Here is a 17,501-nt window from a genome sequence, read left to right on the forward strand (position 1 = left end):
TTCGGACTTGCAGGTGCCCATACTTGGATGGACGATTTACGTTATCCAAAATTTGATGACTCTAGGTATCGTTCTTTATTCACAACGCACGAAACATGCATATATTCATGCAGATTCTTCATTATTTAATTTCTTTAAATATAATACAGTGCGATAATATTTAGTGGCAACAATTTGAAAGTGATGCAGCAGTTTATAGTGATTCGACACAAAATGGCGTTTCGAGATTAATAGCCCTTCTGAACTAACACCTCTTTGGGCTAAAAGTTCATTTAATTAATGATCTATATAATTAGGAAGTATTCGGTATTTTCATAGAATGACGTTCTATGTATGTATTTGTATAATTCATTTCATATTTTTCAAAACTTTAATGAATTTTTAGTTAACAAACTCAACGATTTGAAAACGAGCTGTTTTTAATTTTTTTTAATCCTAAAGTGACGTTGGCAAAAATGCTCTGGAAATGTGTACGTGTGAAAATGAAAAAAATAAAATGCTCTCTTTAGACGTGACACAAAACCTGAAAAGCTTTCAGGATTTTTGAGTTTATATATCAGGAATTAACTAATATTTAATTTTTTTTTATTTTGCTAAAAAAAATTCTGGGTCCATTAAGATCGTTCATGCCGGCCGCATACTGCATTGTTTTGGGACCACTGGTATATAGCATTCTCTGCTTTTTTCAATAAAGCAAGCCACATGAAAAATTAGGTAATTTTCGAAGCAAGACACATGAAAAATTAGGTATGCCTTGGTGAGGAACCGAATAACGGATTTCTAATTGCTAGCTGAACATGTTATCAGTTACACCACGAAACAGCGTGAGGGAAAAATGCGATCGTCTTAATGGGCGACTGGGGAGAGAACGCAGCCCACCCGATCTAGATGACCTGTATCTCTATATATATCGAACTCTCGCCGACCACATTTTAGTTCGGTAGGTACTGAGAAGACTGTTAGTATTTTATACGGAATTAGAAAAGGGAAGAACAAGCTATTCCTTTCCCGAGATTAGAATAATTTACTGCCAGTTACACCACGAGGGCACACGCTAGAGAATGCAGCAATTACTTGTAAAGTCAGGTTTCTGTGAAATTCTGCTGTTAATTTTATTGACATGAAAAATCAATGAAAATATAACCTAGATAAGATTACGTAACAAATATTTAAAAATATAGTAGAGAATGAATTTTCATATGTAGTACTATTTAAATATATTAGCGAAAGTATATGTACCACATAGGCGTGTGGTTGGCAGACAAGAGCATGCCAAAAAACTATGTAAACTTTTTTCATATATCTATATCTATATTTATATCTATATATCTATATATATATACGTGTGTGTGTTTTCAGAATAATGCAACGTTCTTGATAGACACTAAAGGATGCACACAGTAAGTTTTTGGTTTATAAAGTTATTCTGGCCTAATTAATTTAACTTAACATTTAATTTAATTGAATATTTTTGATATATTACATGTACTTTTATTTACATTTACATTATAAACTTTTATTTTCACATTTTTACATGACATGCTCATCTCATTGATTCGATACTAAAAATACATTCGCATTTAAATAAAGTTTATCATTCCAAATAATTTAAATTAATTTACATCGTGTAGCGGAATTCTTGATATGCATATAAGTATGCTAAATTTGGGAATTAAATATTTACATTTAATTTAATTTCTGGTTTCGATTTGCATATGCATAGCAAGGACGAAACACGATTTTTGAAATGTGAGTGTGGAAATGGACTAATTTCCCCCTGAAGAGTTGGTATTATTTCACTATCCTATCGGTTGTTCCTTTTTAAGTAACTTTAATTTTCATTAATGAATTTTTATTACAATTTTATGTACAGCCACTACTATTGGCCGTTGCTAGTAAAGTAATTTTTCCGTACCAGTTTCACTTTTATTATTTAATACTTGTAAAAAAAATATTCTAAATTTTTAATATTACTTTAAAAATACGAAATTGTAATTCTCTTAATTTAATTTTAAATAAAAAACTTTGGTAGGAGTATTTCCCTTTAATTATAATTATACTCTTTATTAATAATTATAATTATAATTAAAGGAGAGTATATATAATTAATTAATATATATATATAATTTCAGAAGTATTCATAAAGTAATAGGAAATGTAAAGGAAATTATTTACTAAGAACTTCGAAATGAAATTTAGAAAGTAAATGTGTTAAATAATAATTTGACAATTTAGAAATCACAATTACACTATCGCTGCAATAATTAATTGAAATTTGTAAATAAATACTTTGGAATTGTCAATTAAAATGTATGTACATTTATTGACAATGCCAGTATTGACAATTCCAGTGTATTTACATTTTAATTAATAATTTAATGTATTTACATTTATTCATAATTCAAGTGTATTTATTTACAAATTCCAATTAATCAGTACCGCGATAGCGCACTTGTGCTTTCTAAATTGCCAATTATTTTTTAACACAATAGTGCTTATTTGTTTCGGAAATTTCTTTCCGAATTTCCTAGCAGATAATTTCCTTTACATTTCCTATTTCGTTATTAAATTAAATATTAGCATTGCAACAATAGCGCAGGATTTTACTTTTTTAATACTATTAAATAAATTTTAAAATTCACTTATTTTAAAGTTTTCCTTTACTATATATGTATTGCTCGATAATATGATAAAATAAAATAAAAAAAATAAAATAAAAAAAAAAAAATCTGAAATGTTTCAGAAATGTTCACAACGTTGCCATTGCTCGCTTTGAAATCCTTGAGTTTGTTAATCAAAAATTCGTCAAAGTTTTAAAAAATAGGAAATCGATCATAAAACAAATTTCAAATTTCAAATTTGGTCTTCCACGTGCTCATATTCGTTGGAGGATTACGTTATTCAAAATTCGATGACTCTATGTACCGTTGTTTTATCACAATACGAGAAATATACATACATTTATGCAGATTTTTCATTATTTAATTTCTTCAAATATAATGCAGGACTCTAACAATTTGTGGCAACAGTTTGAAAAGTGAACCGACATTTATGAGTCCAACGCAAAATGCCAAAACGAAACTAATAGTCCTTCGGGATTCAAATCCCTTTGGACTAAAAAAAGTGTATTAATTGAATTTGTTGAGATTTAGTGTGTAAGCAATTAGAAGTATTAAAAAAGAAAACTGCTTTAAATAATATGAAGTAATTAGAATCTAAATGATTGGCCACATAAGATGCCTCTCAAATACGTCCCGAACGTGGCACCCCGTACCATCTTACCCACCACACCATCCTAGCGGGAAGGGGACGGCGTCAAGCACTTAGAGGGGGCGTATCTTCAATAAAACCAGCTGCATTGGTGTAGCGTTTCACATCGCTGTAACTGGGCTCTGCAGAAGTTCAGACAGTGGCACGGATCTCCTGGATGTGGTCGAGAATGCTGGACAAATGGGTGCTTCGAGTGCAGTGCCTTATTTTAATAATTTTGGGCATATTTGCGACAGATTCTGGATCTAAAGACCCTTTCTCTCAACAGTAAGTGAAGTCAAACATATATCAAATGTAAATGTAAAGTTTATTTGAAAGCTGAATTAAAAAATGCTAAATTTATAGTAGCTAAAATATCAAGAAATATGGCGCAAATTAGAAGCTGAAATATTGAATTATTTTTCTAATCAATACATTATATGGTGCATAAATGTGTAGAAATATTACTGAGCTGTTTATTACAGTTTTCATACGCCAATTAAATGTAGATACGGTCTGTATTCATTTATGCCATTAATTTTCAAATTGTATTACTTGAAACACTGAGGTTCCTTGAAATTTCTTTAGGTTTCCTCAAATCAAGTTCAGAATTCGATAGCGGCCCACCAGTGGCCGAGCGGTAAAGTCGCTAAACACTTGTAATTCGGTCCGAGGTTCGAAACCCGCAAACATGCGGCCTGCATGGGCGTTTTCGTGTTCCCCCCCGGCTGTGTAATATGTATACGAGCCAGTTTCCCCTAGAAAATCCTCCAAGAAGGCGTCCCTTTCCTTTGGCAAATGGCCCTCGAGGCTTTGCCGTAATCACATTAAATCAAAACCAAAAACTAGAATTCGGTAGGTAATTCAAGTGTATTTATTTACAAATTCCAATTAATCATTACCACATGGACAGTAAAGTAAACAACTAAAATTATGAGTGTTTTTTTCTTATTTATTTTATTAAAATAACGCCAAGTAAGTTTATTTATATTTTTAATTTTACCTAAGATAACAAAAAGTAAATTTACTTATCTTTTTATTTACGATTGCTTGAATTTTCTTATTGAAGCCACAAGAAATAATTTCTAGGAGAGATAATATTATGAAATAATGATTTTTTTCCCGTTTTCTATATAAAGACTGTATTTTATATACAATCCAATGATTACAATGCCCCCTTTTTTAAAATATATATGTTTCCTCTAAAGTGCGAAAGTCCTTAATATGCACAACGTAGCTAATCTGCAGATTAACTAATTTACTCCGTTATAGTGCGGATTTAAGAGTTTTCCGCATTTTACCTAGGTAAAGTGCAGATTAACCGCTTTCGGTATCGTTAAAGTTCAATAGTTTGTTTCCCTCATTTTCTTTCCCTCTCCCTCCACTTGCACATTACCTACTAGGTACTCGCTGATCTGCACATAATCTACTAGTCGTTCGTTAATCCGAAAATACTATCTTTGCTGAAACATGAACAGCGTTTCTGTACGCTAAATTAACATAACGTTATTTATTTACTTTCGATACGTAAAAAATTACTTTAATGCAATCAAACAATCAACAAATTAGTTGGTAGAATCAATCATCAATCAATTAAAAAATTGTAATGAAAAGATTAAACGATTTAAAATATTATTACAAAAAGGGAATGAATTTGCTAAACATATGATATATATATATATATATGTATTTAAAAATATTTTTAAATAATAAATTAAGGACTAAAAGGGGTTAAAAATATAATAAAATCAATGTCTCAAGCTGCCTAAAACTGAAAATTGTTTTGCACGTATTAGCATATATTGTTTTGCACGTATTAGTGCAAAACAATATATGCTAAAGATTGGTGACACTTTGAATTACACAGCAACTGGATTTTGCGACAAGCACACCTATTCGTGGTACATTTAGATTCGCAGGGACATTTTCTGAAACCCTGTCCGAACAATAGTTTAAAAGTGTAAGTGGCGGCTGTTTTAAAAAAAGCGTGGAGAAACGTTGCTGTTTTTCCAGTAAAGATCTTATTTTCACTTTAACGAGTGCCTAGTAGGTAATGTGCAGATTATCTAGGTAACTTGAGAAATGAAACATTTTTCCACACTTGAACGGATCACATAACTAATTTGCAGAATAACTGATTTCCGCACTTTAACGGTAACATATAAATGATGAGTTCTTAATTTTAGTTTCAATAAAAGGAGATTAATTTTTATTTGTATAATATTGTACATTTTCCCTTTTGCACTTTTGTTTTTCGAGATTGTTTTACTATGAATTCCCTCTTTTATTCAATTAGTTCTGATATTATACATATATGCAAGAAAAATAAAGAATACGTAAAACATTAAATTAGCAGCTTAAAAAGTGAATTTCCCTTCTGTATTCTAAAAATAGCAACTTCTATTTGCACTGCGTCATTTCGAGAAAAACTATGTCACATGATTCTTACGTAATTCTGGTAATGTAAATTAAACTAAAACTCAAGCAGCCAATAACAATTTTACAGCAATATTAACTATCCAATCAAAATGCTTTGAGAACCAAACTCAGTCTGAATAAGATTTCACCCTGAAAATAACGCACTTTTTATCTACGCTTTGCCTTAGCTGGACTGCAGTCTGTTTCCTTCTTCTTTTTTGCTGAAAATCTACCAAAAATGTAAGCCCTTTGGAACAGGCACATTTAATGTGCCGAATTATGTGTAGCCGCAACATGTCGCTGAAAATAAAACTGAAGATTTAATCTGCCTTCGCCTCCAATTTCCTAGTCATTATGCATCAACACTTCTACGCCATCAAAATTCTGCCTCCTGCTCTTCAGTTACTTCTGACTTTGTTTATATATATGTGTGTGTGTGTATTTAAAAAATATTTTAATAATAAATTAAGGACTAAAATGGGCTAAAAATATAATAAAATCAAGGTCTCAAGCTGCCTAAAACTGAAAATTTAATTTTACCAAATACAATAATTTTTAATATAAAGGCTGTACTGTCCTGAAAATTTTACTATTTTCTGACTTATATTTACGAAATTCAGCAATTGTATTTTATAATTTGAAATCACTTATAATTAATATGAAAGTTTTAGTAAAACTTTAAAGGTGTGGAGCAGTTTTAAAATATTGTTAATGAAAGAGGTAAGTTTAAGTAATTGCTCTAAGTTGTTCTGAAGCTCTGAGGTGTTTAAAGTCGAAAAATGCTTAACAATTTTACTTTTCTTCCTACAGTTTTGGTATTAAAATGCTATAGGTAGTAGAGTTATTAGAACCCAGATTGCTTGCATGTATTTAGTCCATATGGGTAAAATGTTTTAAGTTGTAAAAAATGTAGAGAGATGCTCTAAAAATCCTGCTTTTAAGTCAGGAATTGCATCCAAAATTTAAATTTTAATGTTATTGAAGTCACAAAACTGAAATTGCTGTAGTTCTGCTGTTACTGTTCGCATATTATTTTGACGATTTTCATTGTATTTACAGAAGTATTTTATCTAAAATTTTCGTTTTTTAAATGTTGTGTTTGATAGCCCTAATTCTTCACTGTCTTTCTCGACCGTAACTTCCCAGAGAATAAAGCTAACCCTAATTCTTCACTGTTTTTCTCGACCGTAGCTTCCCAGATAATAAAGCTAACCCTAATTCTTCACTGTCTTTCTCGACCGTAACTTCCCAGAGAATAAAGCTAACCCTAATTCTTCACTGTCTTTCTCGACCGTAGCTTCCCAGATAATAAAGCTAACCCTATTTCTTCACTGTCTTTCTCGACCGTAACTTCCCAGAGAATAAAGCTAACCCTAATTCTTCACTGTCTTTCTCGACCGTAGATTCCCAGATAATAAAGCTAACCCTAATTCTTCACTGTCTTTCTCGACCGTAACTTCTCAGAGAATAAAGCTTTTGTAGTACAGGTAGAACTATTTTATTCCAATGTTCTTGAACAGCTTTCCAATGTCCAAGCAGTGTTGTAGGTCGACGTTTGGACAATACATTTTTTAAAAGCTCAAAAAGTGCAAAAAAACATGCATGATACATTAGGAGATCTGATAGGGATGTGAGTCAAGGATACGGCCTTGATAGCCATTTTTTCCCATTTGTTTCAGAAAATTAACAGCGGATTTTGACGTTTGGTTGCTTACTTTATGTTGGTGCAGTTTTGATGATTGATGTTGGTGCAGTTTTGATGATTGATGTTGGTGCAGTTTTGATGATGGAATTTTGTTCTCCCATAAATAAAATCACGAGTTCCATACTCAAGGACCCCATTCCATATAAGAATTCCTGGGGCATTTACAGGATTCATTGTTAGTGTGGCTTCATTTACATTGGCCAAACTAAGACAGTCTTAAAATTTCGCGTTAAGGAACATGAGGCATATGTTAGAAAAAAGGAAACACAGAAGTCTTCTTTGCCAAACATTGTTGGTCCGAAAATCACACTTTCAATTTTTCTGCTGCCAAAATTATTTAAAACACATCTTCCATTGGTGAAATGGATTTTCTAGAGTCATTTCACATTCAAAAAAATCTTTCTGTTCTAGTTAACGACCCTAATTCCAATCCATCTTTGCCTGCCTTTAAAGAAATTATGTTTTAGTTCTGGTTTCATCAACAGATGGCGCCAGTAGCTTAACTTCTGTCTAATCTTTCTTATCTTTTTTTTTATCTAATCACTATATCTTATCTCGTTCATTTGCGCTTTTGCAGCTTAGGATGATGGTTCGGTAAAACCATCGAAACTAGTCCTGTGAAAATTTGAAAGCATAACGCTGATTTTTTTTTTTTTTGACTTCTAAATTAGTATTTGTTCGGTGTGTTTTTGTGTCTTAATCATTAACTATTCAATTTTTAAATGATTAATGATTTTAATAATCGTTTTATCCATTTATTTACTCTGTTCTTCTTTCCTGACGGTCTTCCAGAGTGCTCCGGCACTTTTAGAAATTGCTTTGTTAAGAGGATTCCTAGAATTACAACAGCCTGAATTTATGCAATTATTTTTGTTGCTGCTTATTCCATTTCATTTCAAGTCCAGATAAGCTGGAAGAAAGAAAAATTCATTACGAAAATAAGCACAATATGTAGCACACACAGCGCATGGTAGGGAGTTGATGAAATTTTTTATTGTGTGATATGTCTATATTTATTCTTAGATTGAGAACATACTTAGTTTGACATATATAGATTAGATTACAGGTATTTCAAGCATTAGCAAGAAAAATTATTTTTTGTTTCTGTGAGTTTTTCAAAGAAAATCTATTTGCTGGTTATTGATTATTAGACGTGACATTAAAACTTCAAGTTTTAACTTCGAAATTTTACGTCCTGCTATCTAGGTCTTAATTAATCGAGTCAAAGTCAAAAGTAACAGGGAACCAACCTGCAGTACTGTTAGTTTTTATAAGAAAAACTAAAGCTTTTCCCCCACATAATTTTAATCTTGTAGGAAAAGTCCTTTTTTAGGAAAGATGCGTTGAAATCTGCTAATTTAAGAACTAGTTAAACAATTATTTTCTAAATAATAAATTATCGCTTTTTATTTCTAACACATAGGTTTTTACATCTAAATTTACAGTTAAAATATTTCTTAAACTTTCCAGGATAGCATAATCGTTATTAGTCCAAAGGGGCAATTTGCCCTAAAGGACTATTAATTTCGTTTTCGCATTATGCGTTCGTTCACTATAAATGTCCGATTCAGCTTTCAAATTATTGCCACCGAATATTATCGCCCTGTATTATATTTAAAGAAATTAAATAATGAAGAATCTGCATGAATGTATGTATGTTTCTCGCTTGTGGTAAAACAACGGTACCTAGAGCCATCAGAATTTGAATAACGTAATCTTCCATAGAATAAGGGCAGGTGGAAGCCCGAATTTGAATTGAAATTTGTTTTATTATCGATTTCATATTTTGTAACACTTCAACGAATTTTTGATTAACAAACTAAACGATTTCAAAGCAAGCAATGGCAACACTGTACGGGAAAAAAAAACTTTTTATCACCAGCGTGGACATTGTGTATCGGAAATTCTAAAGATATGTTCATTTTAAAATTATTTTGCGATATTTCTGTTGAACTGAATTTTATCGTTTGAGTACGCAGAGCATGATATTTAATAGATAAAGGTAGCACACAAAACGTTAAAAAAACGCCCCTAAGGACGTAATTTAAAATCTGAAACCTTTCAGATTTTTATTATTTTTTTAAATTAAACAATACTGTCTTTGATAAAATTATCTATCTTGAAAATTTAATTTTTAAAACTTGAAAGCCACATATGTATCCCAAAGTAATTAAATACATTACAATTTAATTGAATCACATGATATATTTAAAGCCCAAATTAAATTAATTTGTAATTAATCAATACACTTAAATTATAAAACTAGGATAAATAATATTTTTAATATAATATTAAAAACAATTTGGAAAATATCATCTTTACATAACATTTTTATTCAGAAAATAAATTCATCTTATTCGTCTTATATAAAATAGACGATAAATCCTTAAATAATTAAGATCCCAGTGCCGCTTACTGAAACTTTAACTTCTTCTACTCAGTTAACAGCCTCAGGATATGACAGTCTTGTATCGCAAAAGTTGTTATTGGTTGATAAAGATAAACTTTCTTGATTTTCCTCGTGTGTTTAACTTCCTAAAGGCATCATTTCTAAGACGTATAACTGTTGAATGCTATAGCATGAATAAAAAACCATAAAATAAACTTAAATAATAGTAAAAAAAATCTGAAAGATTTCAGATTTTATATTCCGTGCAAATTGCCTTTTGTTAACGTTTCGCGTGCTACCATTATTTATTAAATACCATGTTCTTCGCATTTAAACCATAAAATTGAATTCTACAGCAATATCACAAAATATTTAAAAGAGCATATCTTTAGAATTTCCAATAAACAGTCTCGCGCGCTGAACATATAATTTTTTTCTTTCGCTTTGAAATAGTTGAATTTCTAAATCAAAAACTCATAAATGCTTTACGAAATATGAAATAGATATTAAAACAAATTCCAAGTTCCAAATTTGGGCTTTCAGATGCCCATATTCGGGTGGAGACGAACGTTATTCAAAATTTGATGGCTGTAGGTACCGTTGCTTTCTCACACTGCGAGAAACATACATACATGTATGCAGATTATTCATTATTTAATTTCTTTAAATAAAATACAAGGCTCTAATATTTGGTGACAAAAATTTAAAAAATGATTCGCCTTTTATAGTGAATCAGCGCAAAATCCCACAACGAAATTAATATCCCTTCTAGGGTAAAGCCCTATGGGCTAAAAAATAATATATATATATACAAAAAGAAACACAATAAGAGGGTAAAATTAGATACACGCACATATATATATATATAATACAAACAATTCGAAAGCATTCGGATTTTATATTACGCCCAAAAGAGCGTTTTTTTTTAATGTTTTGTGTGTGACATTTATTGATAAAATATCATGTTCTTCGCACTTAAAATACATAAAATTTAATTCAACAGCAATATCACAAAGTATTTAAAAGCAGCAAAACAGCATATCTTTGGAATTTCTAATACACATTCTCGCGCGCTGGAGATAAAAATGTTTTTTCCCTTACAGTGTTGCCATTGTTCGCTTTGAAATCGTCGAGTTTGTTAATCAAAAATTCGTTAAAATTTTACAAAATTTTAAGTAGATAATAAAACAAATTCGAAATTAAAAAGTCGGACTTCCAAGTGCCCATGTATTGTTGGGGGATTACGATATTCAAAATTTAATGACTCTAGGTACCGTTGATTCTTCACAATGCGAGAAACATTGATGCATTCATGTAGATTTATTTAGTTTCTGTAAATATAATACATGGCGATTATATTATGGTGGCAGCAATTTGAAAAGTGAATCGATGCAGAATGCCGTTATGATATCAATAGCCCTTCTGGGCAACGCTCTTTGGACTAAAAATATTTGTGCAAGCTATATTTAATTTAAGGAATTTTAAAAGTTGGGACTTGTTATAATTTGCTTCAACTTTTGGAAACCACAATTTCGAAATTATAGATATGTGATTCATTATACTAATAATTTTCAGTTAAATATTCCTAAAATGGAAAATGATGTCTGGTTATTTTATATTTATTAAAATTATTTTCAGTAAAGGCATTCACAGTTGAATTTATTGCGCAGTTTTGAAATACAGAATTTCTAACGCAGCCAACCTGTCAGCTTTTTAAATTTTTAATCGGACTTTATACATTAAGTACGTAGAGTCTCCCCTTGTTTGGAAGCATCGCAATCTGAACTTGAGACAAAGTTGAACTCAATATGAACGTAAGCGACTTATTGCTACGTCCAGTAAAGGTTGTAAAAGACCCTCTTATTAAACTCAGACAATTCAACAGTAGGGCCTATTATGTATAAGATGCTGAATGTGTTTTAAAATTGCAAGTGATATTCTAATCGTCTACCTGATAATGTGTTAAGCTATTCATTTTTCTCAAAACACTAAATCTGGCAGCTTTTAATTAAATAGCTGATTCTGTTAAGTAAAATATTATAAAGAAATGAAGCAAACTAAATAGTTAAAGAGAATAGTTAGCTAATGAAATCTAAGCGATGTTAATTAAAAAACTATTTTGCCAAACTGGCGATACATTATAACCAGAAAGCCGCAGTTTTGAATTTCAAATTTGTTTTATCATCTATTTTATATTTTCTAAAACTTTACCGAATTTTTATTAATAAATTCCAGGGTTTCAAAAAGAACAATGGCAAATTTGTACAGGAAAATAATTTTTATCTTCCTCGCGCGGCTGTCGTAAATTCTTAAGCTATGCTGATTTTAAATATTTTTTAATTTTGCCGTTGAAAGGAATTTTAACGTGGTATTTAATAAATAAAACAAATCCACAAAACTTTTACAACAAAAGACAAATAAAAATTTAAAAAAAAATAATATCTGGAAACTTTCAGATTTTATCTTACGTCCAAAGTGCCGTTTTTTAAAGTTTTTTTGTATTATCTTCATTTATTAAATATCATGTTCTTCGCACTTAAACCATAAAATTCAATTCAGTACCAATATCATAAAGACAAAGAAACCTCGCGCATAAAATATCCGTGCTTGAAGATGCATTCGATGTTAACGTTAATGGAAAGCTTTGAAATCGCTGAACTTGTTAATAAAAATATTTCGCTAAAATTTTACAAAATATGAAATAGATAATAAAACAAATGCCAAATTTGGGCTTTTAGATGCCCATATTTGAGTGGAGGACACTGTTATTCAAAATATGATGTTTCTAGGTACCGTTATTTTAACACTATGAGAGAAATTCATGGAGATTCTTCATTATTTAATTTAAATATTATACAGGGCAATAATATTTGGTGACAACAATCTGAAAGTGATTCGCCGTTTATAGTTTTCAACGCAGTATGCCAAAACGAAATTAATAGTCTTTGTGGGCAAATTGCACCTTTGTACTGGGCCCACCAGCGGCCGAGCGGTAAAGTCGCTGAACACTGCTAGTTCGGTCCGAGGTTCGAATCCCGCGAACGCGCTGGCTGCATGGGCGTTTTTGTGGTTTTCCCCATGTGTAACGTGTATACGAGCCAGTTTCCCTTAGAAAGTCCTCCACGAAAGGCATCCCTCCTCTTATGCAGATAGCCCTAGTGTGCTTTGCCATAATTAAATGCACCACCACCACACCATGCACCTTTGTACTTAAAAAATGATAATAAATTTTTATAATGATAGAAACATTCATATATTCATGCAGATTCTTCATTATTTAATTTCATCAAATATAATGCAGGTCTCTAATATTTCGTGGCAGCAAGTTGAAAAGTGATTCAGACTTTATAGGGAAACAATGCAAAATGCCAAGACAAAATTAATAGTCCTTCTGAGCTTTGGGCTTAAAACAAGTATTGATGTATTTAATTATGGCTAAGCACACTAGGGCTATCTGCCTAAGTGGAGGGATGCCTTCTTGGAGGACTTTCTAAGGGAAACTGACTCGTATACACGTTACACATGGGGAAAACCAAGAAAACACCCATGCAGCCAGCCCGTTCGTGGGATTCGAACCTCGGACCGAACTACCAGTGTTCAGCGACTTTACCGCTCGGCCGCTGGTGGACTTAAAACAAGGATTGCAAAGCCCTTTTAGTAAGAAAACTGAACATTGATATGATGAACTGAGAGATGACTGAAAATAAAAATAATAAAATCAAATTAAATCTGAAAGTTTTCAGATTTGACATTACGCCCAAAGGGGAGTTTTTTCAAAGTTTTATGTGTTACTTTTATTTATTAAATATTATGTTCTTCGCACTTAAACCATAAAATTCAGTTCAACAGCAATATCGCAAAATAGTTTTAAAATGAGCATATCTTTAGAATTTCCGATACACAGTCTCATGCGCTAGGGATAATTTTTTTTCGTACAGTGTTGCCATTGCTCGCTTTGAAATCGTTGAATTTTTTAATAAAAAAACTAGTTAAAGTTTTACAAAATATGAAATAAATAATAAAACTAATTCCAAATTCCAAATTTGGGCTTCCAGATGCCCATATTCGGATGGAAACGTTCGTTATTCAAAATTTGATGGCTCTAGGTACCGTCGTATTATCCCAATGCGAGAAACATACATGCATTTATGCAGATTCTTGATTACTTAATTTCTTTAAATATAATACAGGGCTGTAATATTTGGTGGGAACAGTTTGAAAATTGAACCAACATTTAAAGTTTTCAACGCAAAATGCCAAAACAAAATTAATAGCCATTTCGGCTAAAAAAGGAAAATGTTATGGTCCTACTCAACGCTGTACCGGGAATTCTAAATATATACAGCTTTTAATAAATTTGTAATTTTGTTGTAGAATTGTATGTGGCATAAATGCGAAGAAAATGACGCTTAATTGTAAAGTTATAAAGATGAAAAAAAAAAAAAATGGGTTAGTAGCAGTGCGAGCAACAAGAGACTGGGAGACTGCGAACTCAGCAAGAGCTTAAGAAACCTTAATAAAGCCTTTTGGACGACCGTAGAAATCTGAACTCTTTCAGAATTTTTTCATATAATTCTTCTTTTGTTTGATGTATAAACTGGAACAACATTAGACAGTCTTTCTCAGAATGTGTTATTTCAGGAATTTTTAAATCATTTAAAAAAGATTATAAATAGAATTTGTAAGAATAAAATAACTAACGCCATATTATTTCGTCTCCCTTTTCTTAATTCCGAATAAGCGTAACCTCCTCTACGTCATCTCATAGCAAAAATATTGCTACAATCTAGAATAATTGTAAACATTTTAAAACATTCATTATTTTATTGTGAATGGCAACGTTATCGCATTAAACTGGTTAAGCAGGTAGAGATTAGTAAAGAGTTGTTTTTACTCAAGGTAAAGATATTTTGACAAAGGCAATAGATGAAGGATATGTTTTGAACTTTGTGATCTCTATCGTTAATATTAAAATGTTTCACGAGCGATATTGAGAAGCTTTATGTTTTCCAATACAGGCTCCGTGAGAAATTCAAGCAGTTTAAAAATATTTTGTCAACCAGTGCTTTAAAACTGGTTGTACTCTAAAAATGATTTCATAAATTGCACAGAAATTTTCCTGCTAAAATTTAAGTTAGAAACATTTTTATACGCGGGCTTTATTATACAGCAGACGTGGCCGCATGCGAATCTCCTACATCTTGCGGCTCGCGAGTTACTTGGGAACATTTGCCGTCTGATATGTGACTTGCTTTGAATAAATATAGTTTAATTTTATTTAATACAAATGGAATTTGAAATCGAAATCCTGCAGTGTTGCGTTTCTTTATTAATCGCTATTTTAATTTCTGATATTATGTATGTGAAAATTTGATAATTTTTAAACTGTCCACTTCTGGCTTATCGTCAGAGCAACAAATACGTAAAATTACAAACAATTTCATTTCTGGTAATTACTATTCCGGTTAGGTTACTTTTTGAATAGGTAATGGTCATCGGAGTACATTAAGTTAATCTAAAACGCAATGCTGATGTTTTTATTTAATTATTCTCCCTAATATTTTTTTCTCTCAGATTAATTTTACTTCAAGGAGTATTTGCTTATATTCCTGTGTGATCCAATTGTTCACAAAATTTGTGATCTTCCTGAAAGATTTGCTATTCATTCTAGGGTACTACTTTTATTCAGTTCTTGAATGACGTTAGTAACTGCTGAAGAAGCCTATTTCGCCTTGCAATCCACATAGAGTTCTTTTAATCTATAGAAAAATTTTACGAGGATTTTATTTTTGCAGGAGTCTCGAATTTCTTCGGAACTCCTTAAAAATTAATTTCCTATCCTTAAGCAGGTCAGTCGTTTTTATGCAACTGCTTCACAGATTTCGCAACCATTCACAATAGTATGCTTAATGATTACATTTCCCACATGAAACTTTATCTTTCGTAATAATTCCTTAATAATTCTAGGCAGAGATCATAATTTATTTTACCAGTGGTTGTGTACGCTGAAATATTTGGAGTCGTGAGAAGAATCACTGGTTTAACAACGCTTTAAATTTTAGTCAAAATGTTTCATTACCATTGCATCAAATATTGTTATTCCAGATAGAGATCTTTCACCTTAATCATCAAATCTTTATATCAATAACGTTGCGTCAAGCAATGAGGGATCAACAGAATACAAACTTCTCTTTTCTCCAAAGTTGCTGTCAAAATCGGCATATTGGTATTGGTAAAATTTCTATAGCTTGTGACGTTTCCTCGTATTTTTCTATTTCTTATTTGATGATCTTCTTTCTTTCTAACTCACACTAGGTTAGAGGCACTTTTCTGGACTAGGTTAGAGCCATTTTGATGGACTAGGTTAGAAGAATTTTGATGGACTAGGTTAGAGGTACTAGGTTAGAGTCGCCGGTAAATATCGCACTAGGTTAGAGGCATTTTGCTGGACTAGGTTAGAGGCATTTTGCTGGACTAGGTTAGAGGCATTTGTCTGGACTAGGTTAGAGGCATTTTGCTGGACTAGGTTAGAGGCATTTGTCTGGACTAGGTTAGAGGCATTTGTCTGGACTAGGTTAGAGGCATTTTGCTGGACTAGATTAGAGGCATTTTGATGGACTAGGTTAGAGGTACTACGTTAGAGTCGCCGGTAAATATCGCACTAGGTTAGAGGCACTATGCTGCCCGGCATATCTAAAATTTTTAATCCCTTTGTACTGCCGCTCTGCAGCTGCCCCGGTTAAACTACAACACAACGCAAACAACGCAACCGGGGCAGCTGCAGCTCCCCCGGTTGCCATGTATCCGGCTCTGATGCCAGCAAAACACGTCTTTTAAATCTATCGACATTTCTTTGTCTTCCTAATTTTCGATCATCATGTATGTCTAACCCATCCTTCATGAAAGCTTAGTAGCCAAACGAAAAGTTGTACAATGATCCACGGAAATTTGTACTATGTAACCTTTAGGCAGGCAATTAATTTTCAACTTTCTTCTGAGGTATTTTACTTAGAAATTCAAGACAAGACGGTAAGTCATTTAACCATCTTTATGGGTCCAACAGTTAGAATACGGCGGATCCGTACACCTGCTTGGCTTAGGTTCTAAATTACTGCGCAGACGTCTGCCGTTTACAAAAGGCTTCCACATTGAATGTCCATAAAAATATGTTCATAAAAATTGGAAGAGTTACGCATTTACGTTATATCTTCATTTGCGAAATAAATTCATTATAGTAGTGACAGGTATGTTTCCTTTCTGTAACATTAATTTTGATTTGCCATGTATTTGAAAAGCAGCTCGAAATTCCACAGCTTCGTTGAGTTCGGCTGATAGACAGATGGAATACATGCTCGGTGTATTATGCAGCTCGGCATGAACTGCTAGATTTATGAACTTTTATCTTGTACAGTCATTAGCATTTCTGATGCGTGAGACATGAAAAATGTGCATCGCACTCTCCGGGACTCCAACGTGGACCTCTCGAGTACGTGCCGAGTGTGCTACCGTTACACCACGAAGGCTTGCAGAAGAGAGGGAGAAAATACCGCATAATCTATTTCCGGAATAGTTTTAAGAATTTTCAATGATGCGCGTGAACTTCCTTATCTATGTCCAAAAGAAAGAATTTTTAATGATGCGAATTATTGATTACTAAAAAATTCTGGCAGATTCCGTGCTGAAATATTATATTATACCAGTCAGGGCCGTCAGAAGAGATACTGATTATTCAAATACCAC

At 32.1% G+C, this 17,501-nt stretch overlaps 1 protein-coding gene across 1 annotated transcript in view; it reads left to right on the plus strand.

The window, feature by feature from the left end:
• The first annotated feature begins 3,391 nt into the window (after positions 1-3,391).
• Positions 3,392-17,501, plus strand: part of LOC118193658 (cubilin-like) — a 435,777-nt gene continuing 421,667 nt past the window's right edge. Inside the window, exon 1 of the mRNA XM_085826886.1 lies at positions 3,392-3,537. Coding sequence (XP_085683012.1) covers positions 3,428-3,537 — 110 coding nt within the window. The 5' untranslated portion in view covers positions 3,392-3,427. The remainder of the gene's footprint in view (positions 3,538-17,501) is intronic.

This window comes from Stegodyphus dumicola, chromosome 11 (assembly GCF_044657685.1).
Source record: "Stegodyphus dumicola isolate Sdum_Otavi_A_Nest chromosome 11, ASM4465768v1".
NCBI lineage: Eukaryota > Metazoa > Arthropoda > Arachnida > Araneae > Eresidae > Stegodyphus > Stegodyphus dumicola.